General features: G+C 37.0%; 2 protein-coding genes and 1 pseudogene across 6 annotated transcripts; all 3 read right to left on the bottom strand.

Moving 5' to 3' along the window:
- Positions 1-746: 746 nt before the first annotated feature.
- LOC149239751 (uncharacterized) lies at positions 747-1,896 on the bottom strand (annotated as a pseudogene).
- A 672-nt stretch (positions 1,897-2,568) lies between these two features.
- On the bottom strand, positions 2,569-6,968 carry LOC149239750 (uncharacterized). Of its 5 annotated transcripts, XM_089373513.1 has the most exons (7): positions 6,792-6,968; positions 6,614-6,679; positions 6,319-6,451; positions 4,414-4,518; positions 2,985-3,546; positions 2,807-2,872; positions 2,569-2,616 (listed from the first exon to the last, which is right to left on the bottom strand). In XM_089373513.1, the coding sequence occupies exons 1-5, from the start codon at positions 6,966-6,968 to the stop codon at positions 3,353-3,355; spliced, it is 675 nt and encodes a 224-aa protein (XP_089229639.1). In that variant the 3' UTR covers positions 2,569-2,616; positions 2,807-2,872; positions 2,985-3,352. The 5 variants fall into 5 exon arrangements, with proteins under 5 accessions (XP_089229639.1, XP_089229638.1, XP_089229642.1 ...); XM_089373512.1 differs by having other exon boundaries at positions 2,569-2,872; XM_089373516.1 differs by lacking the exon at positions 2,985-3,546.
- A 349-nt stretch (positions 6,969-7,317) lies between these two features.
- On the bottom strand, positions 7,318-16,325 carry LOC149239749 (fatty acyl-CoA reductase 3-like). Its single transcript, XM_089369961.1, has 9 exons — positions 16,114-16,325; positions 15,901-16,027; positions 9,038-9,148; positions 8,670-8,934; positions 8,508-8,560; positions 8,260-8,387; positions 8,118-8,173; positions 7,949-8,020; positions 7,318-7,577 (listed from the first exon to the last, which is right to left on the bottom strand). Exons 1-9 carry the CDS (start codon positions 16,323-16,325, stop codon positions 7,318-7,320), a joined length of 1,284 nt encoding a protein of 427 aa, XP_089226087.1.
- Between the last annotated feature and the right edge of the window lie 5,877 nt (positions 16,326-22,202).

The following is a 22,202-nucleotide window of genomic DNA, read 5'->3' as shown; positions in this document are numbered from 1 at the left end:
CCACATACAGACCAATAACAACATGTCTCCAAAACTTGAACCTATTTTTCACCAAATCATTGTAGCTAAGATAAAATAACCACAATATTCAAATATATAAATAATATTATAATAAATATATAAATAATATTATAATAAATAGTAATTAAAAACTGAAATTTAATCGAAATCATAATCTTAAATAAATGAAATTATTTTTTAAAACATATATATATAACTCAAAAATCTGAGAAGGAAAAAAAAAAAAAAAACAACGAAATTCTCACACCCTTAAAATTATTTATATCATATTTAATACAATAAATTTTATTAAACAACATCATAACTATGATAGATTTTTACACCTGGACAAAAAATATCATGATTTTAGGTGCAATAATATTTCTAACTAAAACTAAAATATATAATTGGAAAAAAAAAACATGTAACACCAATGGTAAAAGCCAAATGAAAACCAATTTATTCCCGGTCAAATGGAACCAACATTTTGTAATACACACATTTAACGAGAAAGCCCAGAGGCAGACATATATATATATATGAGATTCACTTTCATGATTTTCTTTTATTTTCACTTCATTTTATACTTCCAAACACAGAGGCCAAACACAAAACCAAATTCCCCGTCAAATGAAAACCAATGTCCTGTAAGTGCACAGAGGCAGACATATACAGATATTGATTCTCTGTCTGAGAATTCTCTGTATTGTTGCTGGACTTCAATGGAAATAATAAACGCACGAATCTATTTATCCACTGAGAACTTTTAGAGCATTATTTGTTCTGTTCTCTTATTGCTGGACTTACAATAAAAAATACAGATCCTCTGAGAATTCTCTTATTGCTGGAAATAGGAAATTATTGGTGGAATTCTCTTATTGCTTGCTGGGGTTACAATGGAAATAGGGTGCCCATTAAACACAAGAATCTGTTTATCCACTGAGCAGTGAGAACTTGTGGAGCATTATTGCTGGACTAAAATTTAGATGTCATATGGGAGCTTTATCCAGTGAGAACCTGTAGAGCATGGTTTGCCTGTAGATGTGGCCGGGTTGGACAATGACAGAGGGGAAATTAGGCTGATTCACTGCATTGGGGAAACCCTGAGTCTCGAAGCACAGTGCTGTGTGTGGCTTGTGCAGGAAGCCCCCTTTGCCCACAGTGTGTTTGAGATTATTACTGGTATAGAACTGCATCGCTGGAGCAGTGGACCACACCTCCATCACCCTGCGACTCCAAGGATCCTTCATCCTCGCAGCAATCCTCAGCCCATTCTTCAACTTGGGTCCGTCCAGAACATAATTGTTATCGAACCCAGGGGGCCTCTGCCTACTCTTCACTTTATTAATTCTGGTGCCAACAATCGTCTCTTTCCTGAAGTCCAACGGAGTTCCCTCCACAGGCAATATCTGGCCTGTTGGAATCAGATGATCATCTGTGGGAGTATAATGTGAAGCCCATATTTTGACAGCATTGTCCAGTATATCCCTACTGCTGTTATGCCCTGCAAGGTTCCAGTAAGCATGAGTGGTTAAGCTCACAGGCGTAGCTTTGTTCCTCGGTATTGCCTCATAATCAAGTCTCAGCTCCATGTCTCCACTTATTGTATAAGTCACTGATACATCCAGGTCACCAGGAAAACCTGCATGACACTATTCTTATTTTAAATAACAGCAAACAAAGATTTACTATTAGCTGCTACACCCCCAATATGATTATCTGTCAACAATATTAATAATCAATAATTAAGGAGCAAATATCCCGTTCTTTTAGGTGAGTTTTCTGGTCGGAATTGTGATGGCTGGGTTGAATTACAATTCTTTGATTATTGAAATTGCAGTGAGGAGCTTTTCCAATGAAAACAGGGTCTACAAATCCATTTCCATTTCATTGGTAAAATTGCAGTTTTCAAAATTGTGATTTTCCATCCATCAAATCATTAATGGAAGAAACAACAAGTTCACCAGCATCTCTCGTAGTTATCAGGGCAGTTGATAGGTCTGCAATTTCCCTCCTAATTATGAGGGCAGTTAATAGGTCTGTAATTCCCCTCAAGGCAGGCAGTTAGTAGGTCTGCAATTCCCATCAAGTTCATTCCATGCTTCAAAATCTCCCATCACTTCACTTTAGCACCTACCAGTATTTCCAACTTGGAAACCCACAATCCCCTATTTCAACCAAACCCCATCCAAGGAGATGGGATTTTAAAATCTGTAGAAATGCAGGCTTGGCTTCTACATGGGATGGGATGGGATTAGATGAGATCAGCAACTATTCCAAAACATTGCTTATTATTTTTCTAAATGAACGCTGCATGCATGTTAATGGAAGTCAATAGCTTAATTTGCAGGTTATATATGCATCAGCATAATGGTTAATATTTTATATGAGTAAAATGGAAAATGTCAAGATGTTTAAATTTAAATACTTCTGTACAATAACAACAAGAATGAGATGAGAATTAGGCCTCCCACCCATATTCTGAATCCACATTAAATCTAGATGGCTCACCTTGTTCGCTGTCCACATTGTGGTAAGAGAACTGAATAGATGGCTTCCTCCCTCCTCTATACTTTTGCACTTTCCATAGCACATTGTCGAAGCCTCTCAACCCTCCTGTGTTCACACATACCATACCACCACTCAGTCATCAGTATGCAATCCATCATTATCTGTTCACATACTTTTACACTTTTGTTATAGACTTTTAGTTATCCACATATATGCAATATTTTGTTACAAGCCTTTGGTTAGCGACATAAATGCAGAGCTGCAAAAAGAGGAAGGCACCCAGACATTCATTCACCATGGAGAGTGTAATCCAAGAGACAATAACAGCTGTACCCTCATAGTCTCCTTGAGTGATATGAACCTGGTAAAATCAAAGCCCTAAACATCAGCTGATTCTTCCTTAGATGCCATTTAAAAAATTAGACTGTTCATTCAAGTTGAAAATAACAAAGAAGAAGAAGAGACAGCATTACCTGTTGGGGAGCATTGTAACCAGGGGGGACATAAAAAGCACCACTGTCCATGGGCATATCCACATTATCGTTAACCCTACGCACATATCTGCTAGTAATTCCTGCTTCAACTGATATACAAAAACTAAACGCCACCAATACAAATAACATTAATGAGTGCTGTTTGATTGCTTTCATTTTGCAGCCCAATCAAAACACAGAGTTTGAACTCTGTCAAGTTCTCTGCATAAATGTCTAGCATTGATATTCTCCACTGTATATCTATCCTTTATATTCTCCGCTGTATATATATCTGTAAACACTGAATGATTGAAGAACTCCTAGAAAGTGGGCTTCTCCGAATATGCCCAATGGATATTCAAAATACATTAGATTTTAAATGGGTTTTGTTCTTGGTCCAGTATATCCCTACTGCTGTTATGCCCTGCAAGGTTCCAGTAAGCATGAGTGGTTAAGCTCACAGGCGTAGCTTTGTTCCTCGGTATTGCCTCATAATCAAGTCTCAGCTCCATGTCTCCACTTATTGTATAAGTCACTGATACATCCAGGTCACCAGGAAAACCTGCATGACACTATTCTTATTTTAAATAACAGCAAACAAAGATTTACTATTAGCTGCTACACCCCCAATATGATTCTGTCAACAATATTAATAATCAATAATTAAGGAGCAAATATCCCGTTCTTTTAGGTGAGTTTTCTGGTCGGAATTGTGATGGCTGGGTTGAATTACAATTCTTTGATTATTGAAATTGCAGTGAGGAGCTTTTCCAATGAAAACAGGGTCTACAAATCCATTTCCATTTCATTGGTAAAATTGCAGTTTTCAGAATTGTGATTTTCCATCCATCAAATCATTAATGGAAGAAACAACAAGTTCACCAGCATCTCTCGTAGTTATCAGGGCAGTTGATAGGTCTGCAATTTCCCTCCTAATTATGAGGGCAGTTAATAGGCCTCTAATTCCCCTCAAGGCAGGCAGTTAGTAGGTCTGCAATTCCCATCAAGTTCATTCCATGCTTCAAAATCTCCCATCACTTCACTTTAGCACCTACCAGTATTTTCAACTTGGAAACCCACAATCCCCTATTTCAACCAAACCCCATCCAAGGAGATGGGATTTTAAAATCTGTAGAAATGCAGGCTTGGCTTCTACATGGGATGGGATGGGATTAGATGAGATCAACAACTATTCCAAAACATTGCTTATTATTTTTCTAAATGAACGCTGCATGCATGTTAATGGAAGTCAATAGCTTAATTTGCAGGTTATATATGCATCAGCATAATGGTTAATATTTTATATGAGTAAAATGGAAAATGTCAAGATGTTTAAATTTAAATACTTCTGTACAATAACAACAAGAATGAGATGAGAATTAGGCCTCCCACCCATATTCTGAATCCACATTAAATCTAGATGGCTCACCTTGTTCGCCGTCCACACTGTGGTAAGTGAACTGAATAGATGGCTTCCTCCCTCCTCTATACTTTTGCACTTTCCATAGCACATTGTCGAAGCCTCTCAACCCTCCTGTGTTCACACATACCATACCACCACTCTGTCATCAGTATGCAATCCATCATTATCTGTTCACATACTTTTACACTTTTGTTATAGACTTTTAGTTATCCACATATATGCAATATTTTGTTGCAGGCCTTTGGTTAGCGACATAAATGCAGAGCTGCAAAAAGAGGAAGGCACCCAGACACTCATTCACCATGGAGAGTGTAATCCAAGAGACAATAACAGCTGTACCCTCATAGTCTCCTTGAGTGATATGAACCTGGTAAAATCAAAGCCCTAAACATCAACTGATTCTTCCTTAGATGCCATTTAAAAAATTAGACTATTCATTCAAGTTGAAAATAACAAAGAAGAAGAAGAGACAGTATTACCTGTTGGGGAGCATTGTAACCAGGGGGGACATAAAAAGCACCACTGTCCATGGGCATATCCACATTATCGTTAACCCTACGCACATATCTGCTAGTAATTCCTGCTTCAACTGATATACAAAAACTGAACGCCACCAATACAAATAACATTAATGAGTGCTGTTTGATTGCTTCCATTTTGCGGCCCAATCAAAACACAGAGTTTGAACTCTGTCAAGTTCTCTGCATAAATGTCTAGCATTGATATTCTCCACTGTTTATCTATCCTTTATATTCTCTGCTGTATATATATCTGTAAACGCTGAATGATTGAAGAACTCCTATGAAAGTGGGCTTCTCCAAATATGCCCAATGGATATTCAAAATACATCAGATTTTAAATGGGTTTTGTGCTTGGTCCAGTATATCCCTACTGCTGTTATGCCCTGCAAGGTTCCAGTAAGCATGAGTGATTAAGCTCACAGGCATAGCTTTGTTCCTCGGTATTGCCTCATAATCAAGTCTCAGCTCCATGTCTCCACTTATTGTATAAGTCACTGATACATCCAGGTCACCAGGAAAACCTGCATGACACTATTCTTATTTTAAATAACAGCAAACAAAGATTTACTATTAGCTGCTACACCCCCAATATGATTATCTGTCAACAATATTAATAATCAATAATTAAGGAGCAAATATCCCGTTCTTTTAGGTGAGTTTTCTGGTCGGAATTGTGATGGCTGGGTTGAATTACAATTCTTTGATTATTGAAATTGCAGTGAGGAGCTTTTCCAATGAAAACAGGGTCTACAAATCCATTTCCATTTCATTGGTAAAATTGCAGTTTTCAGAATTGTGATTTTCCATCCATCAAATCATTAATGGAAGAAACAACAAGTTCACCAACATCTCTCGTAGTTATCAGGGCAGTTGATAGGTCTGCAATTTCCCTCCTAATTATGAGGGTAGTTAATAGGTCTGTAATTCCCCTCAAGGCAGGCAGTTAGTAGGTCTGCAATTCCCATCAAGTTCATTCCATGCTTCAAAATCTCCGATCACTTCACTTTAGCACCTACCAGTATTTTCAACTTGGAAACCCACAATCCCCTATTTCAACCAAACCCCATCCAAGGAGATGGGATTTTAAAATCTGTAGAAATGCAGGCTTGGCTTCTACATGGGATGGGATGGGATTAGATGAGATCAACAACTATTCCAAAACATTGCTTATTATTTTTCTAAATGAACGCTGCATGCATGTTAATGGAAGTCAATAGCTTAATTTGCAGGTTATATATGCATCAGCATAATGGTTAATATTTTATATGAGTAAAATGGAAAATGTCAAGATGTTTAAATTTAAATACTTCTGTACAATAACAACAAGAATGAGATGAGAATTAGGCCTCCCACCCATATTCTGAATCCACATTAAATCTAGATGGCTCACCTTGTTCGCCGTCCACACTGTGGTAAGTGAACTGAATAGATGGCTTCCTCCCTCCTCTATACTTTTGCACTTTCCATAGCACATTGTCGAAGCCTCTCAACCCTCCTGTGTTCACACATACCATACCACCACTCTGTCATCAGTATGCAATCCATCATTATCTGTTCACATACTTTTACACTTTTGTTATAGACTTTTAGTTATCCACATATATGCAATATTTTGTTACAGGCCTTTGGTTAGCGACATAAATGCAGAGCTGCAAAAAGAGGAAGGCACCCAGACATTCATTCACCATGGAGAGTGTAATCCAAGAGACAATAACAGCTGTACCCTCATAGTCTCCTTGAGTGATATGAACCTGGTAAAATCAAAGCCCTAAACATCAGCTGATTCTTCCTTAGATGCCATTTAAAAAATTAGACTGTTCATTCAAGTTGAAAATAACAAAGAAGAAGAAGAGACAACATTACCTGTTGGGGAGCATTGTAACCAGGGGAGACATAAAAAGCACCACTGTCCATGGGCATATCCACATTATCGTTAACCCTACGCACATATCTGCTAGTAATTCCTGCTTCAACTGATATACAAAAACTGAACGCCACCAATACAAATAACATTAATGAGTGCTGTTTGATTGCTTCCATTTTGCAGCCCAATCAAAACACAGAGTTTGAACTCTGTCAAGTTCTCTGCATAAATGTCTAGCATTGATATTCTCCACTGTATATCTATCCTTTATATTCTCCGCTGTATATATATCTGTAAACGCTGAATGATTGAAGAACTCCTACGAAAGTGGGCTTCTCCGAATATGCCCAATGGATATTCAAAATACATCAGATTTTAAATGGGTTTTGTTCTTGGTCAAGGCATATGGTACTGCAAGTATTTTAATGGTTGATCGAGATATTGCGCTGCAAGGGTTTCAACAGAAAACTTTCCATCAGGGGCAGCTTGACCAACTCGAAATCCGAGACCTTGGCCCTAAGGATATTAGAGGGCGTCGCCCAGAAGGATATTAGAGGGCTTCAGATCTCTGTGAATGAAGCTCGTCTGTGCAAGGCTGTGCAGGTACTCAACTCCGCGGGCGACATCGAGGGCAATGCTAAGCCTCTGTTTCCATTCTAGCAGCCTCAGCCCGGCCGCCGCCCATTCAAACAGATGCAGACTCAGCGGCCCCTGGGGCATATACTCGTACACCAGCATCTTCTCCCCGCCGTCGATACAGTACCCAAGGAGACGAAGCCGATGCGCTGCTCAGGCAGTTAAGGAGTTGCAGCTACCTCAACATAATCTAACGACTCAAAATGGCTCAATCGTCTAACATATCATCTAAGGGTGCAAAGTAATGACACGTAGGCAGAGAGCAAAGTTGATTTCAGAGGGGAACGCCTTACGGCGTAAATATAATAATAAAATATACCCGTATAAAATATATATAAAGAATTTGACATCTTCAACAAGTTAATAACCAACCATAACCCACTAACAATTTAAAACGACAATCCAACAAATTCAGAGGCAACAATACTCAACTCACAACTGAGAAAACGTCACTTACGACGAATGAGAAGCACACGGATATTTTATTTAATCATAGAAAAACACGTTTACAGGATCAAACTTCGCATATCTGCTTCGACATTGAGACGATTCAATTTGAATAAAAAATACACCCCGTAAGCTCCGTTATAAGCTTTACAACATGACAACAGTTACAGAATTTTATTATTCAGCAATGGTCGAGCGGATTAACGGCTTCTCTGTGCTTTTTAGTTTATTCCGCTTATTACACCTCCGGACGGGTATTCCAGGCTGCCATTTCAATCTCACCTGAGCACTTGCTTGACTACGGCAGGAATATGAACCTATCAAATAGAAAAATCGCATATAATGTTTGACCAAAAGAAAACATAATATAGACACGGGCATTACCTTCCCTGAAAGAAAACGTAAGGCTCATTCAACTCTGTTAAGTACATGGCGAAGTTGTAATTTCGGAGCATACGAGTGTAATGCGCTCTGAACATGTTGCATAAGACACTATCCACTAAACCAAGCACCTGTTCAACATCACCAATTAAAGTCACAAAATTATTTAGGTGTCCTACAACCATTAATGCAGATATATGGAGCTTCATTTTTCCATAAATCTATATAAATTTCTATGCAAATTTCCAAACATCATTATGACTCAATCCTAGTAACGTGATTAATCTTAAAATTTTTCTTTCATCTACAATATAAATTACAAAAATTTCAGATCTAACCTCATTAAAATAATTAGAATTTTTTATTTCAGTTTCTAAATCTCTGTTGAAAAGAAGTGTGGAGGATATGCTTACCTGTAGCGGTGCTTTGTAACGTGTAAACATGTATCCGAAAGCTGCTCATGCTCTCCAGAAACAGCGGCGGTTTTACGTGAATTACGTTTCCATCTTTGCCAACACAGGGATGCTTCGAAAAATAATTATAAGCGGCCTCCGTTGCAACAGAGGAACGCAACGGGTTTCCAATAGATGATGCCGAGTGATAAATAAAGAGACCATTCTGGGAAACATGTGCGGCCGTAGCTACTATCATCACGTTTACCACCATATCTGCTGGAATCTGCTCTTCAAATAATATCATTAATAAACAAACATATTTTATAGTTATGAGTAATGATATTGGGCAAACCTTTGGAAATCGATACTGGCAGGAAGTGACTAACCACGTCAAGGATGAGGTTTGGATCGGCTAAGAAGGATGCAAGTCGTTCTTTGACATACGCTACTATTAGACTGTACATACTTTTGTAGGTTGGAAATAATAATTCCAACCACTGTCATAAATATATTGATAAACATCATGTTTGCTTAGTCTACTACTACAGAGTTGCGATTTCGTTTGCAGGGAAAAGATTGAAGTCAAAGCAGAAGTACAGCTCATCATTCTTGCAACACAGCTTAAAGCATTTAATGAAGTTGGTAAATAAATATGGGCAAGCATTTACTCTGCAACTGTTGCCCACACTCCACAACACCTGCAAGTTCAGAAAACCAATTACTATGTAATATCGTCCATGTTGGGTATTAATTATTTGCTTTGTAATGTATTAATGTTGAAATAAATATGAATGTAAAAGTCATTTGCATCATTGGGCAAGTTAGAGAGCTAGAGAGGGTGGGGGCAAGTTGAAGAGAAAATAGTGGAGGAAATATTAGTGTGCGCTTTTAGAGACATTTACTTGGCAACCATGTCATGCGTAAATCAAGTAAGTCTTTTGTGTTTTCACTTGGAGCTGAAACCTCCATTTATCACGTGAATTCCTTATGTTTTGACATATAATATAAAGTGTGGTTGTTTCTTTATGGTATTAATTTTTGACAAGTAGATTTACAAAACTTTTTTTGTTTTACTCTGTTTTGCCGTGAATGAATTTTGTGTTATCACGAGAATTGTGAATGAATTCTGTGTTATCACGTGAATTCCTTATGTTTTGACATATAATATAAAGTGTGGCTTGTTGCTTTTTTTGTTTTACTCTGTTTTTCCATGAACGAATTCATCTGTGTTTTATTAAGCTCTATGTAGTTGCGTTTTTCTGAGCAAGACTCTTCTCCTTTGCCCCCTAAAATTTTTCTAACCTGGTATCAAAGTGGGTTAAACTCTCTTAGTGTAAAAAAAAGTGCTTTTACTACTAGTTAAAATTATTTTGATGGCAAATTGTTTTTTAACATATTTACCAGCAGGTAGAAATTTAACTAATTCGACTAATTCTTTACTCAGAAAGCTTAACTAATTCTCAGATATCTCAGTTTAATGGAAAAATTATGATTATTGGGCTATTACAGTGAAGGCCCTATTTTCGTCTCAAGACATTTGGGATTTGGTGGAGAATGATTTTCAAGAACCAACAGATGTAGCAGCATACAATGTCTTGTCTCAAGCACAAAAGAGATTTGTTAAGGCACAACAAGAAGAAGGATTCAAAAACCCTATTATATATTTTCCAAGCAGTTCATGAAAACATTTTCCCAAGGTTTCCCAAGTAGTTCATGAAAGTATTTTCCCAAGGTTGTAGTGGCAACGAAGTCCAAGCAAGCATGGGACACCCCTCAAAGAGCCTACCAAGGCATGGCAAAAGTCAAGACAACAAAAATGCAAATGTTGAGAAGATATTTTGAAACACTCTGTATGAAAGAGTCTGATAATGTGGACTCATTTTTTACACATGTAATTAAGTTGGTTACTCAAATTAGGTCTCATGGTAAGACACTTTAAGAAAGGAGAATAGTTGAAAAGGTTTTGAGAAGTTTGTTAGCAAGGTTTGATGCGATTGTTGTGGCCATAGAAGAGACAAATGATCTCTCATGGTTCTTAGTGGATGAGCTTCATGCATCATTGATTACTCATGAACATAGACTGAATAGAGCAACAAGCTCCTCATTAGAGCATGGCTTCAAGACACACGTTTCATTTGGTCAAGGTCGAGACAGAGGAAGATCATATGCTAGAGGAAGAGGAGGAAGCCCACACAGAGGTGGAAGAAGCAACCCTTCAAGCTCAAGTGGAAGATGTGGAAGAAGCAACCCTTCAAGCTCAAGTGGAAGAGGTGGAAGAAGCAACCCTTCAAGCTCAAGTGGAAGAGGCAACAATCAAAATCCAAGTCAAGTCCCAAGCCAAAATCAAACACAAGGTCAGAGGTATGATAAATCTCAATTCCAATTTCATTACTGTAAGAAGTATGGTCATTATGCAAATGAATGTAAAAAGAAGCAATATGACATTAGTAAAAAACAAGTGTAAATTTCACAAAAGAAAATCAGAACCATGATAGCATGTTTTTAGCTTGTAATGTAGCACAAGAAAAACAAAGTGATATATAGTATTTAGATTCAGGGTGTAACAAGAACATGTCAGGGAACATTGAAATGTTTTCCAATCTAGATGAAAGTGTGAAATCTACAGTGACATTAGGGACTGATAGCAAAGTCTCAATCATGGAAAAAGGAAGAGTTAATATCCTAACAAAGAAGGGGGAGAAGAAGTACATCTCAGATGTTTACTTTGTCCACGGTCTGAAGCATAACCTCATAAGCATTGGACAACTCATGCAAAAGGGCTACAATGTCTTCTTGAAAAATGATGTGTGCACAATTTTGGATATGCCTCCAAGCAGATAACTAATTGCAAAGGTTCATATGACAAACAATAGAATGCTTCCCCTAAAGATAAGATCAGATTTGAAAGAAGAAGGTGCATAAGCACAACTATCAATGAACTCACAAGAGGATGAAGAAAAAGATGCAACTGCCACATAAGTGAAATATCAAGCAGAATTCAAAGATGAAAGCTGGTTATGGCATTTGAGATTTGGACATCTCAACTTTGGAGATTTGAATTTGTTGCATAGAAAAAGGCATGGTTAAGGGTTTGCCACTCATAGAAAAACCGGACAACCTATGTGAAGGATGTATCTTGGGCAAGCAACATAGAGAGACATTTCGAGTAGTTAAATCAATAAGGGAAAATTCACCCTTTGATATTGTCCACTTAGATTTATGTGGACCAATGCAGACACCATCAATTGGTGGCAACCACTATTTATTGACCTTCATAGATGACTACACAAGGAAGACATGGGTCTATCTCCTAAAACAGAAAAGTGAAGTGTTTGAGCTCTTTCGCCAATACAAGGCTCTTGTTGAGAAACAAAGTGGACACTACATCAAAGTCCTCAAGACTGACAAAGGTGGCCAATACATCTCAAATGATTTCCTACGTTTTTGTAGGAAACATGGAATTCACAAGCAATTTACAACAAGGTATACACCTTAACAAAATGGTGTAGTGGAAAGGAATAATAGGACCATTATGGAGATGACAAGGAGTATGTTGAAGGCAAAGCATTTGCCAAATGATTATTGGGTTGAAGTTGTCTCTTGTGCAACATATACCTTGAATAGATATCCAACCAAAAGCCTCTAGAACATAGTTCTTAAAGAGGCATGGAGTGGAAGAAAGCATAGTGCCACTCACATGAGAGTTTTTTGTTGTGTGGCATATGCACATGTCTTGAACGAGTTGAGGAAGAAGTTGGATAGCAAGGGGGAGAAATATATATTTATTGGATACAATGATGAATCCAAGGCATACAAGAGGAAGCATGGGATGGAAGTTTAGAGAAGATAATCAATGTTAAAGCATGTATACCACATGAGGACAAAGAGGAATTGGCAGCAACAAACAATTCCTCAACATTGACTCCCTCTACTCCTATCCAAGCGCAATAAAGCAGGCAGCAAGTAACACCATAAACAAATAATAGGACAACATTGTGCAGTCAAGCAAGTGTTTCTCCAAGCATGCTGCAAAGCGCATCACCAAGTGACATGTCAAACCCATCTTGAACAAGCACAAGAAGACCAAAATTCAGAAATTTAAATGAAATTTATGAGCAATATGAAATTGATAGCAACACTGGTCTGAATTCCTTATTTGCATTATTTTTTCATGTATATGACCCAATCCATTTTGAATATGCAGTTAAAGAAGAAAGATGGGTTGTGGCATTGGAGAAAGAAATAGAAGCAATAGAAAATAATGACACATGGGAGTTAGTGAACCTTCCAAAAGGAAAGCATGTCATTGGAGTGAAGTGGGTCTATAAGACCAAGAGAAATGTTGACGGTAATATTGAAAGGCACAAAGCAAGGCTAGTTGTCAAAGGATACAAGCATCGGCATGGAAGAGATTATTCGGAGACGTTTGCGCTAGTCGTGAGGGTGGAGACAGTGTGTACAATTGTGGTGATTGCCGTGCAACATAAATGGAAAGTGTATCAAATGGATGTAAAATCAGCATTCTTGAATGGAGTGCTTAAAGAGGAAGTGCATGTTGCGCAACCTTCTAGTTATGAGGTAGAAGGCCAAGAAGACAAAGTGTATCGGTTGAGGAAAGCTCTTTATGGGCTGAAGCAAGCACCACGTGCATGGTACAACAAGATAGATGCCTACCTGTTGGACAATGGTTTCGACAAGTGTGATGGAGAGCCTACCCTCTATATCAAAGACAACGATGGTAAGATTTTTATTGTCGTCTTATATGTAGATGATTTGATTTTTACAGGCAATGATGATTTCTTCATCGCTGATTCAAAGAAGTCATGAAGAATGAATTTGAAATGACTGACTTGGGGTTGTTCAGATATTTTTTGGGCATAGAAGTGAAGCAAACCAAGAATCACATTTTTATCTCTCAAGCAAAGTATGTAGCAGACATTTTGGATAGGTTTAATATGCAGAACAACAAGCCCGCACCAACTCCAACTGTCATGGGGTTAAGGATGAGCAAAGAAGATTGCAGCACCAATGTCAATTTGACATTATACAAAAGTATGATAGGCAGCTTGATGTATTTGACCGCCACTAGGCTGGATATAATGTATGCAGTGAGTCTGGTGTCCAAGTTCATGGAGACACCCAAGGAAACACATTGGCAAGTAGCAAAGAGGATTCTAAGGTATGTCAATGGGACAAAACAATATGGCGTTTTTTATGCCGCAACAGATGATTTCAGGCTGGTTGGTTACACTGATAGTGATTGGGCAGAAGTGTCGATGACAAAAAGAGCACGTCAGGATATGTTTTTCATTTGTGTTCTGGAGCCATTTCATGGGCCTCCAAGAAGTAGCCAATAGTGTCACTGTCAACAACAGAAGCTGAATATGTCGCCGCAATAGCAGCAATGTGTTAGGCAGTTTGGATGAGAAGGATGTTGTGGGATCTTCGCCACGACCGAGAAGAAACGACAACCATTTTCTGCGACAACACCTCAGCAATTGCATTATCAAAGAATTCTATTTTTCACAATAGGACCAAGCATATTGATACTAAATATCATTTTATCAGAGACTTGATTAATAGTGATGAAATTGTGTTGCAGCATTGTAGGTCACATGAACAATTTGCTAATATTTTCACAAAGCTATTGGGATGTGAAAATTATGTTTATCTCAGAGATTGTTTCGGAATTTTCAATGGCGGTAGTTGTTATTAAGGGGGAGTGTTGGAAATAATAATCCCAAGCACCGTCTTAAACACACTGACAAACACCATGCTTGCCCAATCAACTACTGCAGGGTTGTGATTTTGTTTGCAAGCGAAAGGACTGAAGTTAGAGCAGAAGTAGAACGTTGACCATTCCACAACACAATAGAGAAGTTAAGGAACTTAATAAAGTTGTAAATAAATATGAACAAACATTCACTCCACAACTGTTGCCCACACTCCACAGCACCTGTAAGTTCATAGAACCAATTACTATGTAAAATTGCCCATGTTGCGTATTAATTATTTTCTCTATCATGTATTAATGTCAAATTTGTATGTTGAGATAAATATGAATGTAAAATTCATTTCATCATTGGACAACTTAGAGAATCATGGAAGAAATATTGGTGGGCACGTGAAAACTAGTTTTACGGAGTTTTACAGACATTTACTCTGCAACCTTGTGATGCCAGTAAGTCTTTGGTGTTTTCACTTGGAGCTGCAACATCCATTTATCATGCAAATGTATTTCCTTATTTTTTACATATAATATAATGTGTGGCTTGTTGCGTTATGGTATTAAGCTTTCACAAGTAGATTTACCGCAACCTTTTTTGTTTTACTATGTTTTGTTGTCAATGAATTCTGTTTTATTAAGCTTCTGTGCAGTTGCAATTTCCTTGCTGTAACATAAAATTAGTTGTGATTTCCTTGCCGCAACCGAATTCTCAACAAGACTCTTCTCCTCTGCCCCCATAAATTTTTTCTAACACTGCAATTATTCATTCCAAAAACTGCATTTCATCAATATTAATAATGATATGATATTAATTGGATACAAAAGCTATGTGGCCTCTGATCGGTATTCCTATGTTAGAATTGTGAAAGGGTGATGGTTCAGATTAGCTGTGTATAGCTGGGTCCATTTTTAAGAAGCAAACATCTTACATATTTGTAGTGATTGTTTCTTTAAAATGGTGGAATCATGGATCCCTAAGTTGAAATTGTGAAAGGGTTATGGTTTCAACTTATCTTTACCTATTTCAAGAAGCAATTAACACTAATAATAGATGTTGTCCAACTAATGTGGAAAGATGGCAATCCTTAATCACTATACATACTTGTAATGATTGCTACTGAAAATTGGATAAAACTAGGCATTAGTGAGTTAAGGTTGTGAAAGTGTGATGATTCCAGTCATGCTTTAGTGCATTTACACAAAGGAGGTCATGTATGTCAGTTGAAATCCTCATGCTCAATGTCTGATTATTTAATAAATTCAAGTCAATACTAACAGATAACACAAAAGAGATTAATTTTTATGGAATGCAAAATATGGTCGATTACGAAGACCTGGTGGCCCATTTACACAAACGAGGTCATGTATGTCAGTTGAAATCCTCATGTTTAATTTCTGATAATTTAATAAATTCAAGTCAATACTAACAGATAACACAAAAGAGATTAATTTTTATGGAATGCAAAATATGGTTAATTATGAAGATCTGGTGCCTTCCATCCAGATAGGGAAGGGCTCTGCCAAAGTGCTTTCTATAATGCTCGGTCGGAGGACCACCACTGGAAGATTTCCTCCTGGATTCTGCACTAGCATGTCTCCCATGTCTTTGGTGAATGTGTAAGTATTCGGCCACCCAAATCTTCTTGCCCTGTTAAGACCTCCATAAATGAATCTAATTTCAGATTTAAGACATCTATGTAAACTATGAGTAAATGGCTTGTCAGGGCGACGAACCTCTCTAAGCCCAAATCTTTGAGACGTTTGGTATATGTATCTTGTAAAGAAATTGGGCTTGTGCGAGTAGTTGACGACTCTATATGTATCTCGGTGAGTGTTTTCTCCGGCAAATCAAATTCCGCTTTAATGCCTAAGAAAGGTCGACCGTCTTCATCCTCAGGTCCATTACCGGCCGTTATAGTTTCTCCCATCTTCACAGGCTTCTCCATAATTCTTGCTTTTCCATGTCCGACAACGTAAGCTTTTGTAACAGTAAACAAAGATAAGTACGTTAATGCAAGAGGATGGTAGTTCCTTTTTTCTATTCATTGTTCGATCATAAAGTGGCGAAATTCCGTTGACACGTTTTAACTTATTTCTTTTTTTAAATACTTTCATGTTTTAGACGTGAGAGAACTTTGTGTACATACCTGTTATGCTACGTGATTGCACATATAGAAGCAAACAATAATCTTGGCTGGACAAAAGTGTCATCCAATCAAGACATGAAAGATAGGGCTGGAATATGAAAGGATCCAAACATTAACCATGATTAACCATGAAGGATAGCGATAGGATAATGAAATTTTCATTACTAGGTAGTTTTTCCTTTATCTTACATAGAATCTAGATTTAGAAAGTTATAATCATACATCTAGTTTTAACATTTTCAAGGTGTTAATCATACTTGTAGCTTTTTAAGAATTTCAAGCGTCTTTCCCTAAGATTATATATCTAAAAGATAATGTGTTTCTTTATATTTGTAATATCAACTAATTCAACCTATTCGAATTGGCAAAGCCTGAACTTTATTTTATTATAAGTTAGTTAATGTCTCTAAATACTATAACAATCTGGTTTTCGTCATCTCTCCATCATTATCTTTAAAGTTCCATATTATGTGATGCACTTTAATGTTTATTGATAATTAATGTTGATGACGCGGTATGAAGAGGGATGTATCCTTCTTAAAAAATACAATAAATTATAAAGAGTGATGACGCAACTAATTAGAAACATATTGATTTGTAATGCAACACTATTTTATGGCTTTATTGTAAAATTTTGCAGATGTATCTTTGATGAAAAGTTTTAGGTATGTATTTTACTTGAATACCAAAATGCTAATCCAAGAAGTATTGATTTTCAAAAAATAGTAATTGATGTAAAAAAATTTCAAACAATGTTTTATATTGATTTTTAAAAATTAATGTTAAAGAAAATAAGGAGTCTCACTCTCATAAGTTTTGAATCATGTTTTTGTGTTAATTTTGTTAATTTAGTTATGTTTTGATGTTAATTTTGTTATGAAATTAATTAGAATCACACGTTTAAAACGTATAAAGATAATAAGCTTAAATCTAAAAATTTATATAATTTTTTTTATGTATAAAAAAAAATTACAATTTTATTAAAGAATATATCATCAAATTCATAAAAAATAAAATAAATATTATATCAAATTTAATCGTGATAATATTGAGAGATCGTATGTTTTCACAGTGATTTATATTGGGATAACTTCTGATTTATATTGGGATAACATTTTAATAAAACTGTGTAGAGAATTTTATATCATGTACAACTTTTAGGGTGGACTCTCTACCTATCATTAGGGATTGAGAATTCAGGTGAACTCTCCACCCATCATCAAGGATTGAGAATTTGAGTCACTCAAATTCTCTCAAATTATCAGTGCTTGATGATGGTTGGAGAGTCCACCCTAAATGTTTGAACACGATATAAAATCCTCTACACAAAATCATCAAAAAATTTCTCCCAATATAATAATATTGATTTCGTTGATCTCTAAAGAAAAAAATCTTAACCCATTTTAAAAACTAAAAACATATACCCAAACCATGGAAACAAATTCGTTCATGTTTTACCCTTAATATATTGGTTTTAATTACTTTTTGATTGTGTGATGACTTGTCTACCACTAGCATTAAAGTTAGATATGATTGATTTCATACAACTGATTTTAGTTTTTAAAATTCTTATGAAATTGTTAAATATTTTCCTTCACTTCCCCTTGTTGGCAAGGTGCATGATTTGATTTAATTTAATTCGCAATATAGCTAATAGTACTTTCAGGTCCTAAACTATGATTTTTAATATAAAACTATTATAATAGTTCTATAAATTAAAATTAAATAATTGATTAAAATAAATAAATTTAATAAATTTATATAAATTAGAAAACCGATTAAAATCCAAATACATAACCATTCAAATTTTAAAATTCAAAAATAATTTAGCTATTCCAAAACACATAAATATTATAAATAATTACAACTATGAACTTAACAAATTTAATCACCATTTATCAAATATTATTTTTAAAATTAAATCTTCAAACATATAACTCCCTTTTCAATGTAAAACCCCCACATATATTTTTAGTAAACATGGTATTATCATCCACAGAATGGTTATGAATGATCGGGGGCAATGAGATTGGGCATATTTTCCTACGACCAAGACCTACAAGGAGGTAACTGTGAATGGGGATTAATTTCACAAGCCTGTGATAGTGTTGGAACCGAAGATGGATGGATATATAGGGAAACCCATACGAGTGGAGGATCTGATAAATGATTTCGCCTGTTTTAACTTGTTAAGCTATCGAGTGTGCATAGAACCATATGAGCTGTAGCCGAGAGGCCAGACTATCTGATTTCAACGATGTGCTTACAGTTCTACTAATTGATTTCACCAGTTTCTTATTATTTTTTGGGGTTCTTGTTGGTAACCAAGAGCTTGCAGGGATACAAACTGGCGATAAGCTGAAAATCATAAATGCAATAGACTGAGCAGATTCCAGGACGAGAAAATGAGGGAAGAAGTCGCTACTGGGTAGAGGATGATAACAGAATGGAGGAGGAATAATTGCGCCAGGGGATGGTGCACAATAACTGGGAGGATGAACGAACGGGAAAGGAATGCGCTCACACAATGGAAAACTTTGCAGGAATATTCTTAGCTACGACACACCGAGGTAAGTAGAGTTTCGACCTTGTATATATGGTAAAGAAAAAATAAGGATGGAAATTTATTTTAAAGTTTATAAATCTTGGCGAATGTCACTAGTATCTAATATGAAAACTATAAAATGTTTTTTGATATATTTATAAAAATATCCAAATTTATAATTATTATATAGGTAGAGTCCATATAATTTTGAAGATTTTTAGGGTAAGATAATTTTGTACTATAAAATTTGGGCAAATCATTTTTAGAAGAAATGGAAATTGTCAAATCTTTTTCTTGGAAAAATGATGTAAAATTAGCCCACTTACAAATATTAGCCCCTAAATTTTTCCATGATTTATGGAGAGTTAATATCTGTGTATTTAGAGGAGATCGTGTGACACCATGGTCATAACCACAGTAGAAGATTTAAAAAATTCTTGCAGATGACCTTGAAACTCCCTCTGGTGTGGCTCTGTACAGTAACATGAGCTATGAAATTATGAAAAAAAGTTGAACCATGGAACCATTTTGGCATTGCCATGCACAAGGGCATTATAGGGTTGTTTGTTCACAGGAGAGATGGAAGAGTTTTTTTCACAGTGCATGTGTTTCGAACACTAGACGGGTCCCCACCGAGCAAAAGCTGTGGGGATTTTCAAAATCTCTGACAACATTGGATTAGAAAATGGAATGTGATCTGGCAATAATGGATATGTCATCCAAGCTTCCACAAAACCCCCTACGCACGTCTCCTTTACTTCGGGATGAACAATGTGAGGTCAGTTCAACATTGGTAAAACACCCAACCGCGATAGGAAAAAATATCTCCAGATCCCACGTGTCCTGACAAACACTTCTACCCCTTCGAATCTATCAGTAATGATACACAAGCTACACTCTCAACACTCACTCAACAAGTGACATTTGGCAGAATTTCATAGTGCCAAAAACACTTCCTGGTGGCAACAAAAACACATAGAGGTGTCCAATGGGAGCGTCCCCGACTTGATCAATAGGGCAACAACACACATACAGTCAATAGTTCGTGGCACCCAACCTAAATGGTCCATTTGGAAACTGGACCTGTGAGTATGAGCATTTAATTTCTCCACAGCATGAATAAACCTGAACATGCATGAAGACTTCCTAACTTATCTAACAACCTATCTTTCCTCTGCAACATAACGACTGTAGATATGACTGTTGGGGATAATTTTGGCTTGGCACTATGAACAAAACAAGTTCATCTGACTGGGGAGTAGGGGAAAGGGATGTTATTAGGCAAGGCATAGTGAACAATATTCGTGTCGTCCCAGTTGTTGGATTAGACAGAGCAAGTGGAGATTGGAACAAATCACAGTCACAAAGGATTGTGTTTGGAGAGCCCAACTAGTCGAAACAGGTGGAATTCCTACATGACACTCAGAATAGATATAAAATTAAGGTGGAAGAAACATATTTGGGGTAACAGTTTGAATCTAGGCATGACTGACTTTGGAAATTGATAGATCTCACGTAGATTCATAATGCTCTAGACCCACCCCAATATAATCAGTCTGACTAGGTTGAGCAATGATGGATAGCCACATACCTGAAGGTGGAACAACTGATTGACATCGAAGTACAAGTAGAAGAACAATATCTCCATTCCAAAATGCCTTCTCGAACTGTCCCTCAACAAACTAGGGGATCTAAACACAACATGTCACACGACACCGATAAAAAGAAAAACAAGGCTATTAAAGTGGCCTCACAACTACCTAGAATGGTCCTCGATGCTGATGGATACTGGGAGGAATCAATAAAACTAAAATCTAGGACATTGGTTGGCTGATGGGTATAGTGCAACTTGAACGAGGCACAAATGGGAAAATGGATGGACACATGGTGGCTCCCCAAAATAAATTACGGCCTCACATCAACACACATCAGAATGGCTGGTATGAATTCAATTTCTAATCCCCGGAGGATGCATCCCAAATAGCAGAAATTTCGTGGGTACGTGGGTAGGCATATTTAACAGTTCAGTGCTGGACTTTCAGATTTGATCTAGTCACAAAATCCAAGAAGGAACATCATTTGGATGAAGCTCCTGGGCTTGCCCCTAGAATTATGGACCACGAAGGCAATAATACATAATGCAAATACCATTGGCAAGTTCTACTACTTAGACGATAGATGCTTAGGGGGTAAGAACAAGCATACGTCATGGGTTCTCATTGAAAAAGATTTTACAGGGGGCCTTACAGAATACATTGATCTATACTGGGGGCCATGCTCACAAAAGAAAATCATCGATTTCTGGGTAGTGCCCTTTAGATGTCTCTACTGTCAGGGGATAAGACACCTAATGTTTGACTGTCTAGATTGATATGGCCAAAATTCCCTCTCACAACTAGATGCTAATGGAAGACGAGAGAAATTCAAAACAAACAATACCATAATGCATGAAAAGACAGGTTATCTCTTACACCCTCCTCCATTGTCCAAATCCCCTACTCAAACAAACTATCGTGACCCGAACTCAATCTCCCCGTGGCCTAACATTCCTGACCACTTGAATCCTCTACCCCAACACTCCACTCACATAATGTTACTCACTCCTCCCACTCCATTAATCCAAATATCAAATCCTCATCTCACTCCATTACTAGGGCATTGTCATCAATTATTAACCATCAGCCCATATCTCTTGCTCCTTTGTTCACTCCCTTATCATCTACTGAACCAGACTTCTCTTACCCCATCAAATTTGGGGCCCCATCTCGGCGTACATTTACCCCATTCTCTGAATACATGGAGTTATAAGTGCTACATCGAGAGAAACTATTCATCATGGAGCCTCTTACAATTAAAGGATCTTTCTTCGATGATGATAGCGATCCTCCATGCGCAGCTAAGCGAAAAAATGTGACCACCAGGAGAAATCCCGGGAGATATAAAAAGGTCTCTGCCTGCTCTCTTGCTCCGACCAACCTTATAAACCACTTCTCAGAATCTTCCACTGTCCAGGCACTTATTGATCTTGCGACCTTCCGGGTTGGTCATTTGGATGTAAATCTCCCCAAATCTCAAGTCCTTAATGCTGAGCCACCTGAATTCGACCTTCCTTAATGACTATCGTATCCCTA

This window comes from Pinus tabuliformis, chromosome 8 (assembly GCF_031772625.1).
Source record: "Pinus tabuliformis cultivar Carrire ecotype Pingquan chromosome 8, CPIR1, whole genome shotgun sequence".
Lineage (NCBI taxonomy): Eukaryota > Viridiplantae > Streptophyta > Pinopsida > Pinales > Pinaceae > Pinus > Pinus tabuliformis.
The sequence above is the reverse complement of the archived record's forward strand: the minus strand, read 5'-3'. Positions and strand labels throughout refer to the sequence as shown.